This window comes from Bos grunniens, chromosome 12 (assembly GCF_055505025.1).
Source record: "Bos grunniens cultivar Pamir isolate PY7600 chromosome 12, Bosgru_T2T1.0, whole genome shotgun sequence".
In the NCBI taxonomy this organism is placed as follows: domain Eukaryota; kingdom Metazoa; phylum Chordata; class Mammalia; order Artiodactyla; family Bovidae; genus Bos; species Bos grunniens.
Genome location: NC_141176.1, coordinates 74676325 through 74697332, shown reverse-complemented (window position 1 = coordinate 74697332; position 21008 = coordinate 74676325). Strand labels below are relative to the sequence as shown.

Genomic DNA, 21008 nt, shown 5'->3' with positions numbered 1-21008 from the left:
AGGTATAATGCCACTTCATGGCTCATATCTTCCACTCATCTATGAATTCTTTTTATTCTTGATAATGATTATTATTTAATTGGGATATAAAATTTATTATCTTTCAAAAAGATAACAAAGGACTTCAAACATGAACTGTTACTGATGCAATTTGTGGGGAGAGTCATTTATTATTTTGGGACTTTCTCCAGTGGCTCAATGGTAAGGGATCCATCTCAATACAGGAGTCACAGGAAATGCAGGTTGAATACCTGAGTTGAGAAGATCCTCTGGAGGAGGAAATGGCAACCCACTCCAGGATTCTTGCCAGGATAACCCTATGGACAGAGAAGCCTGGCGGGTTACATTCCCTGGGGTCACAAAGAGTCAGACACAACTGAGTGACTGAGCACACACACACAACTTTGCCTCCAGCAAGGAGCTGTCATGGCAATTCAGAGAAGTGATGAAAAGTATAACATACAAGGAATTTCCATTCTGGCATAAGTTGCAACTATGGAAAACAGAAAATTGATATTATGCTCCATATGAAAAATAGCAGCAAGTAAAAAACAATTTTCCAGTAATTTCTCTCAAAAAGAAAAAATAGAAAGCAAAATAATGAATAGCACAAAATTATGAAAACAAAACCCCAAGTACATATACAGAGTAAGAAGACACATATTAAATATGATTCTTCAAAGCTTCCAGAACACACAGGGCAGACATGACTGAGGCCATGAAAGGTAGACTGAGTAAATCCATCCCCTCCACACACAAGGAAAGGTTAGAGATGGAGAGCCGGAGAGCTGGCAGCAGCATTTGTAATCTGTGAGTGTTTCCATTTCTGACATTTGGTAAAACTGTCTGAGGCAAACCAGGCAAAAGTTTGTCCAGCTACCAGAAGATTAACTCCTGCATATGCTCAATGCTCTAGTCCAAATATTAACTCCAAATGAAACGGTGGTGTGAATCCCAAGGGTAGACTGAATTTCAGAAGACTCTGCTTGCCTTGGAGAGTCTCTCAGAGAGGCAAGGAGTGGCTGTGGCTCACCCTGGGGACACAGACACTGGTGGCAGCCATTCCCGGGAGCTGCCCCCACCACGTGTACACTGGTGTGGGCAGACACCACCAAGGAATTCTCTCATCTGTACATTCCCGATTCTCACCATCAACTAATAAGAAATAAAACAACTGAGAAAATATTCATTATCAATCATGAAGCTAACCGAATTAAAACTTTCTTGATAAGCAGGAACAAGGTCAAACACTGTCCCTTAAACCTTTCCTCTCTGACATCAATCTATACCACATGTATATTCTTTCCACAAACCAATTGAGAATATAGTTCTTATTCTTTCACAAGAATTCTTCACAGCTCTGAAATCATAAAGGATCTTTAAAAGAGCTGAATTTAATACCGCAACATCCATTATTCAGGATTATCTGACAGTCTGAGTCTCTGAGGCAGACTTTTTATTTTGGCCACACCCTGTGGCATGCAGAATCTTAGTTCCCAGTCCAGGGATCAAAAACCCTCATATCTGCATTGGGTACATGGAGTCTTAACCACCGGACTGCGAGGGAAACTGGTGGTAGCCATTTCTTGATAGAGTCCTTGGTATTCAGCCTCCTGAAAGCACCTGATATTGGGTCCCACCTTTTGCTTCTTAGGATAACTTCTTGCAGGGTTCAGTTAGAAACTAGAACTTCTGCAGTGGATAGAATTCCTCCTCCAAGTTAAGGTACTTGAAACATTTCTCACCAATTTCCTCACATCTCATTCATGGAAATAAACACACAAAAATAGAAGCAAGCTAACAAAGAAAAACACTTAAGTGAAACACATAAGCAGAAAAGAGTGAGCTTGTAGGGAAAAATTGAATAGGCAGTTAATCTTTAGAACTGTGGGAGTTCTAATGAGGTGGATAAAACTGGAGCCTATTATACAGAGTGAAGTAAGCCAGAAAGAAAAACACCAATACAGTATATTAACGCATATATACAGAATTTAGAAAGATGGTAATGACAACCCTGTATGTGAGACAGCAAAAGAGACACAGAGGTATAGAACAGTCTTTTGGACTCTGTGGGAGAGGGATGGGGGGATGATTTGGGAGAATGGCATTAAAACATGTATAATATCATATAAGAAATGAATCGCCAGTCCAGGTTCGATGCAGGATACAGGAAGCTTGGGGCTGCTGCACTGGGATGACCCAGATGGATGGTATGGGAAGGCAGGTGGGAGGAGGGTTCAGGATGGGGAACACGTGTACACCCGTGGCAGATACATGTTGATGTATGGCAAAATCAATACAATATTGTAAAGTAAAAAAAAAAAAAAAGAACTGGGGGAGTTCTAAAGTAGAGTTGAGAAAAATCCAAAGATGAGGAGAAAAAGCAGTGAATCTGTGAAATCATACCCACCAGCATTCTAGATATCCTAACCTTCACTCATCTTTTACGCAGTGGTCTTCAACCTGACTGCACCTTAGAATCACCTGGGTGGGGATAAGGGCACTCTGATGCCCGAGGTCCAGCCTCCAGAAACTGGTTTAGATTCAACTGATTAGGGTGGAGCCTGAATATTCCTCTCCCTGGAAGAGTCTGGATGCAGAAACTAACCCCATGTAAGCATCTGCTAACCTCCACTCTTGCATTGTCTTTGCATCTGAGCCTGGAATGGCTACAGACCTGCTATGAAGGAGTTACAATGATCACAAAGAGTTTTAACCAGAGTCCCATGACACATTTCATGCTTCCAGAAAAATCTTTATAAACCCAAGTCCAGAGATTACAGCATTGAAATTGAAAATTTTCATTCTGCACGGTAGGAAAACTAAAATTTCAGATAAAACCATATTTAAAAAACATTAATAAACAGATGAGTCAAAATTAGCCTGGAAAGTTATCTCTAAAAGGACAAGGAGAATTAGAATAGAGCTAACAAGGATATCAGCCTTCTTTAAAAGTAGCCTTGTCTTGATTTTGGAATCATGAAAGCATTATACAGAATTATAATTATAAAAGAACTAATTTTTTGAAAAGCAATTCCTAAAATTTCAGAGTAAATTTAAATAAAACTACCTATATATCTACCCATCCTGTTGGTTCAAAGAGCCATACAAAAAAGAACTATCAAAAGTGGTTTTAAACAAAACAATTTGAAAACACATTCTCTGCATGATACACCCATGTGAAGACAGAATAACTGCAAAAAGATAAATTTTATGTTTTCAGAAGTCACATTATAAGGTAAAACAAATAAATAATTATGTTGATATCATTGAGAATTGGGCTTAGACATGGGACAAAGAGAATAGATGATGGGAGAAAAGAGATACAGATGTAAGCAAAATAAGATGAAGTAAAAAACTAGTGTCCTGTATCTGATTTGGATTGGAAACACCCATATAAACATATTTGTTTACCTTAAAAATGTATTCTAACTTGGTCTAATGAAAAAAAGCCAAGAAACAATAAGCAAGAGCAATATCCCCTCTAACATCCAGATTATAGTCTTTAAATACCATTTCACACTAAAAGAAGACAGGGCTGCTTGGAGAAATGGATGATTCCAGGGCTGAGAAAATGCTGCACAAAATGAACTAGAAACATCCTGTCACACCAAAAACAAAAAAAACAAAACAAGCAAAAAAAGACATTAAAAAAAAATAGCCAAGACTTCTAGAGTGTGTGCAAAAGACTTAGGACCCAACCTGAATATACTCCCACTGCCCAAAGATGGCCCAAGATTGATATAAGCATAACAAATAAAATGGACTGAAGCAGATCAGAAATGCTTAAATCAATGAGCTCAAACTGACATTCACAAAACCAAACCAAACAACCAACCATGAAAACTCACTAGCCCCTCTCCTCACTAGAGGAGAACCAATTCCCCATTTTGAAAACAGGTTTTAAAAACGGAAAAAATTATTTTCCCTACTCTCCCTATAAACACTATAGTTCAGTGTTAACTAAAGAGCTTAGAGCATCCCCACTTTGCAACCCTTAATAAATTAATGGACCTTGAGCAAGGATCATGAATAGCTCCAACATCATACACACACACACACACACACACACACACACACAAAGATGTTATATACCTTATAAGGGGGATATACAAGCCTACCTCCTACATAGACGAAAGGGGTGAAGAAAATCCAAATGAGCTATATCGAACTTCTAGACCTAAACACCTACCTAAGGTGCCAGGGGAACAAGTTAATTGAGACAGAGGGAGATGCGATCAGCCAAATCCAGACTGTGGGAATCTCTACAGGTCAAACAACCTACAGGCTTGGGGTGGAGGGGAACAGAAAGGCAATCTGAATAACCTGTGTCAGCCAAGTGTACCTTATTTAATATTGCTTCCAACAGAAGAGGGGAAAAAAGACAACTGTGAGCACTGGCTAGATACTAATGATATTAAAGTTAATATTTATGCATAAAACAATAAAGTGAAAGTGAAGGCGCTCAGTCATGTCCAACTCTTTGCGACCCCATGGACTGTAGCCTACCATCTTCCTCCGACCATGGGATTTTCCAGGCAAGAATACCAGAGTGAGTTGCTATTTTCTTCTCCAGGAAATCTTCCCAACCCAGGGATTGAACCTGGGCCTCATACATTGTAGGCAGATGTTTTACCGTCTGAGACACAAGGGAAGTCTATAAAAATAATGTTTAATGTAAATATGTTTAGTGGGGGGAGATTCCACATCTTTTAAAGATACATACTAAAATATTTATGGATAAAAATGATTTGATGTCTTGGAACTTCTTTAAAAGAATCTTGGGAAGTGAGGGTGAGTTTCAGATGAATCAAGACTGCTCATTATGGCAATTATTGAAGCTGACTTAGGGTGACATAGGGGCTTATTTCCCTTTACCCTTCTGAGTTCTTAGCTGAGGATCCCTGTAATGAATGACAGAATATCAAGAGAAAATCAAACAGAAGTTTATTAACATGTATATTTCTGATATACATGCGAAATATCAAGAAGAACTGAGTAACTCCCTGAGATAGCCCAAGCCACCACTTTAAATGCCATCTCCCCCTAAAGACAAAAGAAAAGGTGATGGAGCGCCAATGAGAGGTTAGCAGGAGAAGCAGCTTAAACTACAGCAGGGTTGGGTGTGTTATACAGATTTCATCCTTCTTGAAGACTGTCCTTCAACAGGATTCTGCTGTGATTTAGAGCCATCCTTCTTTTTCTGGTACAGAGAGGGAGACACCTTTACAAATGGAGATTTCCTTTATCAGAGTAAATGTCCCTTAGAAGAATAACTTCTACTCTGTCTTCAGAGTTTCTCCTGTGTCTATTTCTGAAAAACACAACCAACTCACAACAATTTTTCTGCCAGAATGCCCTATTCTGGAGTGACACGTTGTGTTACCCTTTCATTCTATTCTATTTTTGTATTTTTGAAATGTTCTTAAAAATCTACAGGAAATTAAAAAGGAAAAAAAAAAAAAAAACACTATAGAAATCAGGTGACAGAGGGGCCAGAGCTGTTTCTAGAAAAGCAGCTCCTCTTGGCTCTGAGCCTCAGTGGAGGCTGTGGGAGGAAAGGACAGAACGCAGAGAACAGGGGTCTAGCAGTCAGAGCACAGTGCCTCAGAGACCAGGTCGGCCACCTGCCAGTCACAGGACCCCAAGCCCACCGTGCCCTCTTCGGCCCCCAGGTCTTTATCTGTGAAAATACCTGCCTTGCCTCCCTCAGAGGACTCCTGGGACAACTAAATGAGTTACAACAGCTCAGAGTGCTCTGAAACCACCACAAAAACAAGGGTTTTTCATCACTTTTATTATTAGAAGTCCTGGTAAGAGATTTATTCTTAATGGCAGAGGCTGGATTCACAAAGGCTTGGAAAACTCATTGTTCCTCACAGGAGACCACAGTGGAACAAGAACTCTTGAGAAAAGTCATGTGTAAAACCAAATTTTCTAGACTATAAAGTTTCACTTCTACCCAGATTGCTGCAATTTTTAACCATTATGAATGCAGTCTTTCAAAAAGAGTCTCCTACTTCCCTGACTACATAAAGAAAATGGATTGAAGGGGGTGGAGGAAACAAGTGAAATAGGTGAGGGAACTTAAGAGGTACAAACTCCAAATTATAAAATAAGTAAAAGGGGACTGGGGACAAAAAATAAATATATAAACTTTTAAAAATAAGTAAATCATGGAATTATATAACATAGGAAATATATTCAATAATATTGGAATAATTTTGCATGGTGACAGTTGGTAACTACACTTATCATGTACTGTATAAAATATTAAATCACTAATGATGTATACCAGAAACTAATATAACATTATAAGCCAATCATACTTCAATTTTAAAAAATTCTTTTAATTTTACATTAAAAATTTACATATGCTTAGAAAAAGAAAAGAAGGTGGATATAAAACCCTAATTTATAACTCAAGGTCATCACTTTGGATATTACTAACACCTAAAATTCTGGGAGTTGGTGATGGACGGGGAGGCCTGGCATGCTGCGATTCATGGGGTCGCAAAGAATTGGACACGACTGAGCGACTGAACTGAACTGAACTGAATGGCTAATGGCTAATGTTATGCTCTTAGGAACCAGCAGGGCGCACACAGCAGGTCTGCTCGGCAGGTCTCTTTCTGCTTGGCTCAAGGCCCCCTCCTTCTCTCCCTTGCTGTGTGGTCCTCAGTGGTTGCTGTCAGCCCACAGTGTCTTTGCCACCAACAGACACTCCCCAGACTCCTGGGTTGAGCAAAGTGAGGGACACATGGAAGAAAGGATTGGGAAATAAATGCAAAGACCACTCAGCTCTTGGGGAACCAGCCGTGAGTCGAGGTACAAAGCCCACTGTGGGATGCAGAGGATTCTGTTTACTTCCTGCCCATTAGCTGAGCTCCAAAGTGAACATTTACACACACACATGCTTCCCACAGCCTCCACCTGGACCAGAGACCATCAGCAAAAGTGGCTTCAAACAAAGGCCAAGTGACCAGACAAGGCTGGGCCACTTCTAAGAGTCCTGGGAAAAAGACACAACTCCCGGCAACACCTCCCCTCTCAGGGGAAGGGACTGGGTGAACCCACTCTGGCTCTCTGAGGTCACCCCACTTACACAGCAGCAATGGAGACCTCACCTTTCAGAGAGAAGCACTGAGGACCTGGGGAGGTGGTCTCTGTGACTCAGGCCCAGGCAGAGGCTTCAGGCTCCTCCTCTCCACCCTGAGGGCCCTGGGCAGGTGGGGACCTGTCCTCCCCACCCACAGTACCCGTGGAGGTGCACACAGGGGCCAGGGGTGCTGGGAGCGCTCTGGCTGTTCTGTTCTAATTAGGGGTGACCAGCAAGTGCTCCACAGCCTGCTACTTGTTTCTCTGAGGGGTGGAGATACTCCTCAGTTCTCAAAGGACAGCCCATGGAATTCTCCAGGCCAGAATACTGGAGTAGGTAGCCTTTCCCTTGTCCAGGGGATGTTCCCAACCCAGGATCAAACCCAGGTCTCCCTCATTTCAGGCAGATTCCTTACCAGCTGAGCCACAAGGGAAGCCCTTCTCATAGGACAGAGGTTTTCATATCTCAAAATCCTAAAACCCTAAAAGCCTCACTCTGGACTGGCGTCACCCTGCTTTCTCCCACTGGGGCTGCCAGGAGTACCTGGGAGGCCCTGCTCGTGCTGTGGGTGGAAAGACCGCACTTCTTGGGATCATGGATGATCCACAGGACATTCTGTGCACCTGAGGGATTAAAAGAGGGCCGGAGATAAAAAAGGAAACATGTTTGTGTTTTAGAAAATCCTGGGCTGAGTTTAGATCTTCCACCATCTAAAATATAAAGAATAACAAGCAGTATAGATTGATCACAACACGGGAAATTGCTTCATAAAATCAATTATTTAACTAACTAGCACTGCTACTAGTACTAGCAGTACTGCCACACAGATGAGCCCCTACATTTACATCCTCTACTCCCCACTTCTCCGCCATGACCACCCAGTGACCAACCTCCTGAAAGGGCCCAGGGCTCTTCCAGTTGCACCTTATGCAGCCCCAGGCCTGGCCTTCCTGGACCCCCAGCAGGAAGTATTACTGGGGCTGGACAACTTTGAAATCAACACTCCCAGCACCACAGTGCGGAGGATTCCATCTCAGGAAGAACCCCAGATCCTGTGGCCTCTCCCTCTATGTCTGTTTCTCCCATGAGCTGACACAGCCAAGACCCAGGACTCATATTAGAATGGGATCCATCCAAGGCTTAGTGATCCCACTCAAGGGGCTAACAGCCCAGAATAGCAAGAAAAACTAGTAGCTCAGTTCAAACCCAGCCACATGGGCTCTGCTTTGAACCCACCTGACTTTAAGACTCTTTTGCATCTGGTACCAAAGAGAAACTAGAGAACCAGGGACAGCAGAGAGAGACCTGCTCCAGGATATGATCCAGCATTAAACCCTGAGGCCACTCAACCAACCAGGCACCTGGCATGAGCCACAGGCAGACACCGAGGCCCCAGGGTTTCCTGATAAGCAGAATTCATGAAAGCTCTGCTGTGTGAGGTCAGGAAATCCTGCACAAACAGGCCACACCAGCTTGCCACCTGTGTATTTCAAACAGACTTACTGTGACTATGCAGAAATTCCATGACTGGGACAGCTGCACATGGGACAAAGAAGAGCTGGGGCAGCCTGACAGGCTCCTGCTCCCTCTCCCACTCCTGTCCTTCACAAGGTACTGCAGTACCTAAGTGGTCAGTGTCCTCTCAAAGGTGGCACTCTGCCCCACATACCTGTCCCACCCTCTGGCACAATGCCCAATCCTCTTCTGACATCAGTGAGAACTCCATCCCCCAGGACCATCCAGTCACCTGGGAGCTGACAGGTTCTCTGTCTCTCCAGTTGTGTGGGGTGGACTTCACCTGCCCAGCTGCCCACTGCCCACAGTGCCCTACAGTACAACACAGCCTTTAAACAAGAGCCACACTGCCCTCCTGTAAACCACCTGGCCCACCCACCTCACCCCCAACACGATGGACTGAGGACAGCTCACACCTTCTCCACCTTCTCCACCCCTTTCACAGCACCTGCATCTTCCATCCCTCCTGCTCTCACACACTCACACGCCGCCCGTGTCCCTAACGCAGCACTAAGGGACCATGGAGAGCACGAGCCCCCCAGCGGGGTCTGCAGCAGACCCCCAGCAGGCTCAGCCAGAACAGGGGGCTGACAGCACTGTGTCCCCAGGTGGATTGTCCTCTAGGGGATCTTGACCCAGGATCTTCAGGGTCATGGAGGTCACTGACATCACAGCTTTCTGCCTCTGGTTTGCCCTGCACATTCCCTCCTACACCCTCTGCCAATGCCAGGATACCAGGATCCTCCTTCAACCAGGAATCTGCTCCCACAACCAGGGAAAGAAAGCAGCGTGGAGGGTGCACAGAATTCACGGTGAAGCTGGAGCTCCTCCCCACAGGGCCTTTGCTCACACTGCCAGCCCACGGGGAAGGGGGCAGCCTGGGGAAAGGTGTATTCTTAGGAGTTCTGGGCTGCTACAGTCCAGATGCAGGGCCCTGGGTTCTGTTCCCCTGGAAGAGGAGAGGCGATGGATCTTCTTAGAACAGCATTTATCAGATGTGACCTGGTCAAGGTAACAATTTTTACCTTGTTAAACTATAACAAAGCGCCATAAAAGGTACTTTATTCTGGGCTTGGGTCCAAATTACCTTCCTCTAAATCAAGGGCACATATTGCCTGAGGCTGTTGGAATCTTCTTTTGGTCAAAGATCAGTCAGCGTATATACTGAACACCAGGAACTTTCTACCATAATATAAAATGTCTTTTATTTCAAGGCCATCCTTCCACAACACTCTAACCAGTTAAAAGGAGAATAGTAACCCCTAGAGTCCAGTCCTTGCCCATTTTAAAGATGAATACAACTTCTGAGGTCTATCATGTTTCCATGAGGGTTTATCCTCAGACCTTAGACCACTGGCCTCTCTCCCCACGGTCCCGTCCACCTCAGTACTGAGACACATACACCAAAAAGCAACGCACAGTATGAAAATCTTTTACCTCAAGAAATGTAAACATTCCCCAAATTAAATAGGATTTCCAGTAACACTTTACGATTGCTTTCATTAACGAAGGCTCATGTGAGTCTTTCTGGGCTCTCTTCACTTCCTGATCCCAGTGCCTGCGATGAGAAACAGAGGGCAGTGAAGAATATCGTGTCCACCAAAGGGGAAAGGGGGCGGGGCGGTGTGGTAGACAAGCCTGCCCTGCAGGGTGCTCTGCGGCTGCGCAATAGATGCTGGCTACCTGCTCACAGGGCTCCTGAAAGACGAGCAGTGCAGACTCTGAAGCATCAGAGAGACAGGCCTTGAGGCAAAAGTTCCAGATTCTGGAAACAAGTTCCTGCCAAGCTTTGCTGGACTCACAGGTCATGAGCAGCTCAGGAGGACAGACTCCCTTCTCCAGGGACCCCACCTCAGGGGACAGAGCTCGGCCTCCAGGGCCGTGGCTGTGGGCTCCCTCCACGCCCACAGATGCACAGGGAACACGGGCCCCAAAAGTGGGCTAAGCCTGGGGTCAACCTGAGGGGCTGAGCGTGCAGTGTCAGGAGAGGAGTCTCAGAAGAACCCAGAGGAAGGCAAAGCCTCCCCCAAACACAGCCCCACGTGGAAATTCTCACTCTTTCTCCCCTTGCCCCTGATGTCTGTGCTCACCCTTGCAGCTCTTCTCCAAGGCGCTGGGAGCGATCTTCCGGAAGCACCGAGTACATGTCATCTGGTTCTAATTTCCGTTTGTGACCAATTTTAAACAAGGGGTTTAGCCACCTGTTAAACATTAAAAGGAGAGTGACATACATCCAAATTACACATCTCTAATTAGAAACCTACATTCATGGACATTGTTAAAAAAAAAAGTCTACATTTTAAATATATAAAGATATGGGGAAAATTAGATATATGTTTACAAACACACATACATTCTAGGTATGGGAAAGTCATGCTGGCTTATATATTACATAATTAAAGCAGCCTCTTTGTGGCCTACTGAACATACATTGTACCTCTGCTTTAATTATTAAGAAAAAAAATATGTTTAGAAATCAAAATAAAGTAACAGTGGTTCAGGCATGCAGAATAGAGCTGAATGGCCAATGTGGGTAAGGCTGCAGATATGTTCCTGTATTACTGAGGACTTAAATCTTCTGAAATGTATCAGATTGAAAGATACCTACATGCACTAGTGGTAAAGAATCCATCTGCTAAAGCAGGAGATGTAAGAGATGCTGGTTCGATCCCCAGGTTGGGAAGATTCCCTGGAGAAGGAAATGGCAACCCACTCCAGTGTTCAAACCTGGAAAATCCCATGGACAGGGGAGCCTGTTGGGCTACAGTCCATGGGGTCACAGTTGGACATGACTGAAGTGTCTTAACACCAGTCATATTCAAAGCAGTTGTAAACTTGAGGTCTCAAGATCTCCTCAGATCAGTTGTCAACACAGAGAAGTTTTTGCTATGCTATGCTATGCTAAGTCACTTCAGTCATGGCCAACTCTGTGCGACCCCATGGACTGCAGCCTACCAGGCTCTTCCATCCATGGGATTTTCCAGGCAAGAGTACTGGAGTAGGGTGCCATTGCCTTCTCCACAGAGTTTTTACAGGGAGTTATCTTATGGACACAACACCCTGAGTCTAACAGGCTCTGCACCCTGAACTCCTTATAGTCCTGTCAGTCTCCCCTCAGCCAGAACGCTAATGTGAGGCTCTTTCTGAACCCAACCTTCTGAAGACAACCTCAAGATAAGTAATAGCGTCCCAACTAAAATGTAGTTGATTCTTCTTATGGTCCTCCTCGGTATCACTCTCTGGAAAATTCATTTATTTTTAAAAGTAATATTCAAACATCTAAAAGGGCTGGAATTTTACTGATTGTTGGATCTGTCACCATCAGCCTCAGTCAGGGAACAAATATAGCCCACCAGACTTTCAGGGAACTTCAGCTGACAATATCACCAAACTACAGTTTAATTCCACCATGCCCAGGCTTCTGCCCAGGGACATCAGGGTTGCCCCATTGCCACCACACCCCTGCAAAGGCCTATGTGTTAGTCAAATCCCTGTTTTCTGGGGGTCCAACCAACAGTTCACTATGAGCCCTCCACTGACAGGCATGGCTGACTCTAGATAGTTACCATGCTTAAGGGCTCTGGGGACAGGATCATACCAAACATGGAGGGGCTGGCCATGTGCAAGTACCCTGGATGGGAGGGCACCACCATGAGCCTAAACAAGACTCAATAAAATTCAAAGACAGTGTGTGTGCCCCTAAGGGATATTTGTTTCTCAAGGACCCTGTAGCAAGGGCCACCCATGTTGGGTCATCAACTGTCTCCAAGAAACTACCAGGGGACACTGGACTATATGTGGTTCACACCCAGATCAAGGTTACATTCAGATTTTAATTACACTCACACAACCTGTGAATCAAAGGGGGCCATTTATCTAGTCAGGAGGGGAGCTGGACTGGTAATAGCAGTTGTCACTCTTGTTAGGCTCCCTGGTGAGCCTAGCATGAGAAAGAATTTATAATAACCTAAGTATATAAAAAAAAAAAAAGAAATTAAAAAAAGTCAGAGACTGGCCTAGGTAAGTAGAGAACCCAGTTCTAACCTTAGAATGACAAAATCTTCACTAGACCCTCTGGCCCACATGACACTTGACCACTGCAAAGCTCTTGACTACCTGCTGGCTGATCAAGGAGGAATTTGTGCCCCAGCAACCATTTCCTGTTGTCTTTATGTTAACACTAGTGGTCAGATAGAAGACAGCACACCCCAGTTGCCAGAGAAAACCACTGGCAGACAAAGACAAATATCATATGATATCACTTATACATGGAATCTTAAAAAGCAGTACAAATGAACTTATCTACCAAAGAGAAATAGAGTTACAGATGTAGAAAATGAACTTATGATTACCAGGGGGGCAGGGAGGAGGGGACAAATTGGAAGACTGGGATTGACATACATAAACTATTATATACATATCCAACCTCTTTGCAACCCCATGAACTGCAGCCCACCAGACTCCTCTGCCTTTGGGGATTCTCCAGGCAAACCAATACAATATTGTAAAGTAAAAATAATAATAATAATAATAAAAGAAGACAACACAATTAAAAAAAAAAAAAGAATACCTGAGTGGGTTGCCATGCCCTCCTCCAGTGGATCTTCCCAACCCAGGGATCCAACCCAGGTCTCTTGTATTGCAGGCAGATTCTTTACAGTCTAAGCCACCAGGAAAGTATATATAAAATAGATAACTAATAAGAACCTACTGTATAGCACAGGGAACTCTACTCAATACTCTGTAATAGCCTTTATCTTTTTTAAAGAAAAGAACCTTTTAAAAATAGTGGATATATGTCTATTGATTTACTTTGCTGTACTCCTGAAACTAACACAACACTGTAAATCAACTATACTCCAATAAAAATTTTTCTTTAATAGAGAGAAGGTCACTTGGCCAAATACTCAAAACAAGAAGGGCCTGGCTGAACAAATTTGTGACAGGAACAAAAGAAGGTTCCCCAGATTCACTGGGCTTCTAAGGTCATTCTTAGAACCACTTACAGTTACTTTCCTTCTCTTGCCCTTTGGTCCATGATTCCTCAATTGTCTCATTAGTTTTATCTCTTAGAGAACTGAGACAATCAAGTGGCAGATGGTCTTTACCCAAGGCTATGAGCAATTGGGACTCTGGCCTGGTGACAATCAGATTCATTTTTGTGGAATCAGGAGAAATCTGCTCCTCTAACCCAAAGCGAAAACAACACCCAGTTGTGGATGTGACTGGTGTTGGAAATAAAGTTCAATGCTGTAAGAACAATATTGTATAGGAACATGGAATGTTAGGTCCATGAATCAAAGTAAATTGAAAGTGGTCAAATAGGCAATGCCAAGAGTAAACATTGATATTTTAGGAATCAATGAACTAAAATGGGGTGAAGTGGGCGAATTTAACTCAGATGACCATTATATCTACCACTGTGGCAAAAGTCCCTTAGAAGAAATGGAGTAGCCATCATAGTCAACAAAAGAGTCCAAAATGCAGTACTTGGGTGCAATCTCAAAAATGACAAAATGCTCTCTGTTCATTTCCAAGGCAAACTATTCAATATCATGGTAATCCAAGTCTATGTCCCAACCAGTAATGCCAAAGAAACTGAAGTTGAATGGTTCTATGAAGACCTAAAAGACCTTCTAGAACCTTAGTTCTAGATAGGATATCACCCCAAAAAAGATATCCTTTTCATCATAGGGACTGACATGCAAAACCAGGAAGTCAAGAGATACCTGGAATAACAGGTAAATTTGACCTTGGTGTACAAAATGAAACAGGGCAAAGGCAAACAGAGTTTTGCCAAGAGAATGTACTGGTCATAGCAAACACCCTCTTCCAACAAAACAAGAAAAGACTACATATGAATATCATCAGATGGTCAATACCAAAATCAGATTGATTATATTCTTTGCAGCTGAAGATGGAGACAGTCTATTCAGTCAGCAAAAACAAGACTGGGAGCTGACTGTGGCTCAGATCACGAACTCCTTAGTGAAAAATTCAGTCTTAAATTGCAGAAAGTAGGGAAAGCCACTAGACCATTCAGATATGACCTAAATCAAATCCCTTTTGATTATAGAGTGGAAGTGACAATATATTCAAGGGATTATATCTGATAGACAGAGTGCCTAAGGGACTATGGACAGAGATTAGTGACATTGTACAGGAGGCAGTGATCAAGACCATCCCCAAAAAAAAGAAATGCAAAAAGGCAAAATGGTTGTCTGAGGAGGCCTTACAAAAAGCTGAGAAAAGAAGACAAGAGAAAGGAAAAAGAGAAAAGCAAAAATATATATCCATCTGAATGCAGACTTCCAAAGAATAGCAAGGAGAGATACAAAAGCCTTCCTAGTGATCAAGGCAAAGAAATAGGATAATATTAGAATGGGAAATACTAGAAATATCTTCAATAAAATGAGTGAAACTAAGGGAAAATTTCATGCAAAGATGGACACAATAAAGGACAGAAGTAGTATGAACATAACAGAAGCAGAAGATATTAAGAAGAGGTGGCAAGAATACACAGAAGAACTATACAAAAATAGATCTTCATGACCCAGATAACAATGGTGGTGTGATCACTGGACAACAGCCAGACATCCTGGAATGCAAAGGCAAGTAAGCCCTTGGGAAGCATCACCATGAACAAAGGTAGTGGAGTTGATGGAATTCTAGCTGAGGTATTTCAAATCCTAAAAGATGATGCTTTTAAATTGCTACATTCAATATGCCAGCAAATTTGGAAAACTCAGCAGTGGCCACAGGACTGGAAAAGGTCAGTTTTCATCAATCCCAAAGAAAGGCAATGCCAAAGAATGTTCAAAGTACCGCACAATTGCATTCATCTCACACGCTAGCAAAGTAATGCTCAAAATTATCCAATAGTACGTGAACCATGAACTTCCAGATGTTAAAGCTGGATTTAGAAAAGGCAGAGGAACCAGAATCAAATTGCCAACATCTGTTGGATCACAGAAAAAGCCAGAGAATTACAGAAAAGCGTCTACTTCTGATTTATTGACTATTGCTAAGCCTTTGACTGTGTGGATCACAGCAAACTGTGGAAAATTCCTCAAGAGACAGGAATAGTAAACAACTTGATCTGCCTCCTGAGAAATCTGTATTCAGGTCAAGAAACAACAGTTAAAACTGGACATGGAAAAAGAGACTGGTTCCAAATTGGGAGAATATGGCAAGGTTGTAGAGTTCCAGAAAAACATCTATTTCTGCTTTATTGACTATACCAAAGCCTTTGACTGTGTGGATCACAATAAATTGTGGAAAATTATTCAAGAGATGGGAATACCAGACCACCTGACCTGCCTCTTGAGAAACCTGTATGCAGTTCAGGAAGCAACAGTTAGAACTGGAAATGGAACAACAGACTGGTTCCAAATAGGAAAAGGAGTACGTCAAGGCTGTATATTGTCATCCTGCTTATTTAACTTATATGCAGAGTACATCATGAGAAAGGCTGGGCTGGATGAAGCACAAGCTGGAATCAAGTTTGCTGGAAGAAATTTCAATAACCTCAGATATGCAGATGACATCACCCTTGTGGCAGAAAGTGAAGAAGAACTAAAGAGCCTCTTGATTAAAGTGAAGGAGGAGAGTGAAAAAGTTGGCTTAAAGTTCAACATTCAGAAAACTAAGATCATGGCATCCAGTCCCAACACTTCATGACAAATAGATGGGGAAACAGTGGAAACAGTGGCTAACTATATTTTTTTTTGGCTCCAAAATCACTTCAGATGGTAATTGCTGCCATGAAGTTATGACCAATCTAGACAGCATATTAAAAAAGCAGAGACATTACTTTGTCAACAAAGGACCATCTAGTCAAGGCTATGGTTTTTTCCAATAGTTATGTATGGATGAGAGAGTTGGACTATAAAGAAAGCTGAGTGCAGAATAATTGATGATTTTGAACTCTGGTGTTGGAGAAGACTCTTGAGAGTCCCTTGGACTGTAAGAAGATCCAACAGGTCCATCCTAAAGGAAATCAGTCCTGGGTGTTCATTGGAAGGACTGATGTGTTAAAGCTGAAACTCCAATATTTTGGTCACCTGATATAAAGAGCTGACTCATCTGAAAAGACCCTGATGTTGGGAAAGATTGAAGGCAGGAGGAGAAGGGGATGACAGAGGATGAGATGGTTAGATGGCATCAGCAACTCAATGGACATGAGTTTGGGTAAACTCCGGGAGTTGGTGATGGACAGGGAGGCCTGGTGTGCTGCAGTTCATGGGGTCGCAAAGAGTTGGACACGACTGAGCAACTGAACTGACTGACTGAACTAATGGTAGAAAGCACAGAAGAGCTAAAGAGCCTCTCAATGAAGGTTAAAGAGGACAGTGAAAAAAGCTGGCATAAACCTTAACATTCAAAAGATGAAGATTATGCATCTGGTCCCATCACTTCATGGCAAATATATGCGGAAACATGGAAACAGTGACAGACTTTATTTTGGAGGCTCTAAAATGACTGCAGATGGTGACTGCAGCCATGAATTAAAAGACACTTGCTCCTTGGAAGAAAAGTCAAGGCCATCCTAGACAGCATATTAAAAAGCAGAGACATTACTCTGCTGACAAAGGTCTGTCTAGTCAAAGCTATGGCTTTTCCAGTAATCATGAATGGATGTTAGGTTTGGACTATAAAGAAAACTGAGCACCAAAGAATTGATGCTTTTGAACTGTGTTTTGAAGAAGACTCTTGAGAGTCCCTTGGACTGCAAGGAGATCCTACCAGTCAATCCTAAAGAAAATCTTTCCTGAATATTCATTGGAAGGACTGATGCTGAGATTGAAACTCCAATTCTTTGGCCACCTGATGCGAAGAACTGACTCATTGGATAAGACCCTGATGCTGGGGAAGATTGAAGGCAGGAGGAGAAGGAGACGACAGAGGATGAGATGGTTAGACAGCATTACCAACTCAATGGACATGAGTTTGAGCAAGCTCCAGGAGTTCACAATGGACTAGGAAATCTGGAGTGCTGCAGTCTATGGGATCACAAAGAGTCAGACAATTTGAGTGACTGAACTGAAGTGAACCCAACATGTAACAGTGCCTACGCTTAGCAGGTAGCAGGATCAGAAGATGAACCTTTGCCCCTTCAGAGTCCTTCAGTAATAAGGAACAGTAAAAAGAAAAGGCTGATGCCCCAGAAATATATCCCTGCCCCTCCCTTGAATGGAAACCAACTGCTCTTATCTGAGTTTCAGGCTCAATCATAAAAAGAAAGAAAAAAATAAGAACTGATTAAAACTAGGTAGGACCCAAATGGCAGAAGACTTAACATCTAGTAGACACAGAGCCTCATTATGCACCCACTGTAATATATAAGCATGATAAATGACACACCCATCAGGACCACTACAGTTGACAGTGGCTATGTCAACAAAGCAAAGAGCTCATACAAGGACTGAAAGGAGTGTTGCCTTAATTTCAGGTCCAAATCATACCGCATTTTTGGGTAAGCCATGAATATTCCTCCCTCTCTTAACCTGATTCCCTTCCTTTCACTTCAACCCTCCTATATACCCAGGTGGGCTGAGAGGGTGACTTGCAAACTAAGTCTGCGCTTTTCCATTCTTTGGTCACTGAGCAAAGCTTGTGCTCTACCAGTCTCACCATCAGTTTACTAATTGGTTGGGGGAATCTGAGTGGAAAAAGAACCTCCCCATCATCATAAGCGGTCTCAGTCAGGGTCAGGACCCTGGAACAAGTCCAGGCAGCCAATTCCATGGCAAGCACAGCAGTTACATACACAAGAAACACAGACCCCAGAACCAGACTTCCTGGTTTGAGATCCCACTCCACCACTTACTAGCTGTTTGATGGTAGGCAACTACTCAACCTCTATGCTTCAGAGTCTTCAAGCATGAAATAAGAGGTAATAGCTCCTTCCTCCCTAGCAGGAAAACTGGAAATGGGTGCCAATGAAAATGGAAGTCTTCACCTTCCATTTCTATACACATACATTTTCAAAGTCAACAAATAGAATGTGCTTTGAGAGTTTCTTGCCCTACTTGACGTTAAAGAGACATTTGTCTACTTTGCTATTATTTATGGTAACCACACACATATTCCTTCTTCTAGGCCCCCCGCTTTCCTAAAGGGCAACAAAATAGCCAAGGGATGTAGCTACATGCACTGAATACATCACCATCAAAACAAGCATAGGAGCTGCCATCCTCCTGGGGATCCCCTAGGCTGTCCAATAAAAGAAGTATCAGAATTTGTGGAAAAGATAAATGTGTTAGGGTCCAGAAACAAAAGACCTAATAATCACCCAAGTGGGATTAAAATCCAAAGGTTCAGGCCTGCATATCCGTAGTCCCAGCTATTAGATGAAGACTTCAATTAAGAGCTTCAGCTCTCTGCAGTGCTTTTCATCTCTGTGTTTCCTCCCAGCTCATGGACCTGTCAGTGGCTTCAGGACCAAAGGACTCCTGGGCAGGACCACCTGCATCAAGACCATGCACTGCTTCTCTGAAGGATAGAGATCTGGATAAGACCCCACAGGTTTCAGGGACCCCATCCCCAGGGTTTGGTTCTCAAATGTAGAAATGGAGATATTCACAATAGGGCTAGGGGCTGTGGTCAAATACACACTCTACTCCTGGCCATATGTCCCAGGCAAAAGCAACACATGTTCCAGAATAACGTCCCCATTCATTTAATAAAAAACAATAGTGTTTTGTACACACATGAAATTGGCCAAAACTAGGTACCAGGACATACAGGACCACACAGGGAGTGAAGGAGGGACAGAAAGAAAGACATGGTCATAGACAGGGGGAAAGAGGGAGCCCAGGGCAGTTGGAACTCAGATGTTCACCTAAGGAACATGGGAAAAGGTGGGAACATTATTGGAAGATGGCAAAGATGCAGGGCACTAAATAGATAGAGAAAATTGTTCACTGCTTGCTTGGTGGGGGGCAGGGGCTGGGCGGGAGTTGCAGCTTATTTCAGAACTGACAGCGAATTCCTGAGTGATTCTGAGGCCACTGGATAAGGTGGAGAGTGGGGAGCCCAGTCCCTTCTCCTGCTGGGCAGTGACTCTCACTGAGCAACCTCCTTGCCTTCTGCTCCTGCTGCATCAGCTCTCAGGTGACGGGGCTGGCTGGGCGGAGAGCAGCAAGGCAGGGAGACTCAGTTCCCCTGACACCAGGTTCCTTGGTACCCCTCCCAACCCCACCCCTCCCAACCTCCCAACCCCACAGGCCCCAGGCACCCAGGCACGCTCCCTCGCCTTGTCCCTTGGTCCCCAACAGAAGCTGACAGTGTCAGGCTTGCCCCGCAGTGGAATGTCACAGCTCAGACAGGGCGCTCACCAGACAAACAGGCGCGAGCAGAAGTTGGCCTTCTGCACCGGGCTGGTCTTCACCTCCGCGGACACAGGCAACATCTTGCCGGCCAAGGTGGACACAGATCAGGGTTTCCCTGCTCAGGCGGCGGTGGGGCTCTTGCTGCTCCTGGAGGCGCCCGCGGGGATGCTGGAGACTGGCCGCCCCACAGGTCCACTGGGCCGGAGCCTGAGAACACCTGCTTCTGAGAGTGGACCGCCCTTTGTGCACCAGGTCCGCCTCCCAAGACTGAGCAGCCTCCAGGGTCCACCTCTGAAGCACCCGCTCTGTGCAGGTGCTGCCACAGGCATAGGATGGATACAGCGTGCCACGTGTGGAGCTGCAGGACCAAGAGACACCCAGGTAGACGCTTCCAGAAGCCTCACGCAGGTGGGAGGCAAAGTTATCAGCTCTTTGATAAAGGCAGCAGGCTGACTGTGAGGCACAACCAGCCCAGCTCCCAGGAGTGCACCTGGCCGCAAACTCTGCGGAAGTTCCTGCTCTGAGCCCAGGCAGTCACCCAGAAGGTGGAGACGGGAGGCTCAGGCCCCGCCCATCTCTGCTGCTCAGAGGCTCCCCATGGGCTGCAGAGGAAACCTGGAGAAAGCTAGCAGAAGGAGATAGCAACCTCCTCTCTGGGCCCTCTGCTCTCATCAAGACCAAACAAGGGCGCTGTGGGAAGTTCTCCAACTGTAATGAAACAGAACCCAGTGGGGCCTTCCTGGGATAGATCCTACCCCCACCCAATGCCCTCTGCCTGTCTCCTGTTTGTAGAAAATCTTTAGTCTCCCAGGCCTCATCTGAATCACAAAAGGCTGGCTCAAGAATTAATGGCTGGAAAAATGTGAACACGTAATTAAAAAAAAAAAAAAACACGTTATCAATAGACCTGCCATACGGCAGTCACAAAATCTTTAGTTCTTCCCAGAAGGCTACAGATAGTATGTTTGGTGCACATTCCTGAGTTGTTTTGCAGATGCTAAAAAGTCCACCAGGTGGGAGAAGTTAACTGCATGATGACCATGATAAACTGGAACCTAAGG

General features: G+C 44.1%; 1 protein-coding gene across 2 annotated transcripts in view; it reads right to left on the bottom strand.

The window, feature by feature from the left end:
* LOC147361911 (ATP-binding cassette sub-family C member 4-like) overlaps positions 1-20769 on the bottom strand; it is a 195923-nt gene extending 175154 nt beyond the window's left edge. Inside the window, exons 1-3 of one of the 2 annotated variants that reach the window (XM_086330227.1) lie at positions 19954-20769; positions 10705-10815; positions 10052-10172 (exon numbers count right to left, since the gene is read on the bottom strand). In XM_086330227.1, coding sequence (XP_086186353.1) covers positions 10052-10172; positions 10705-10815; positions 19954-20027 — 306 coding nt within the window. In that variant the 5' untranslated portion in view covers positions 20028-20769. The remainder of the gene's footprint in view (positions 1-10051; positions 10173-10704; positions 10816-19953) is intronic. The other variant, XM_086330226.1, reaches the window with a different exon arrangement.
* Between the last annotated feature and the right edge of the window lie 239 nt (positions 20770-21008).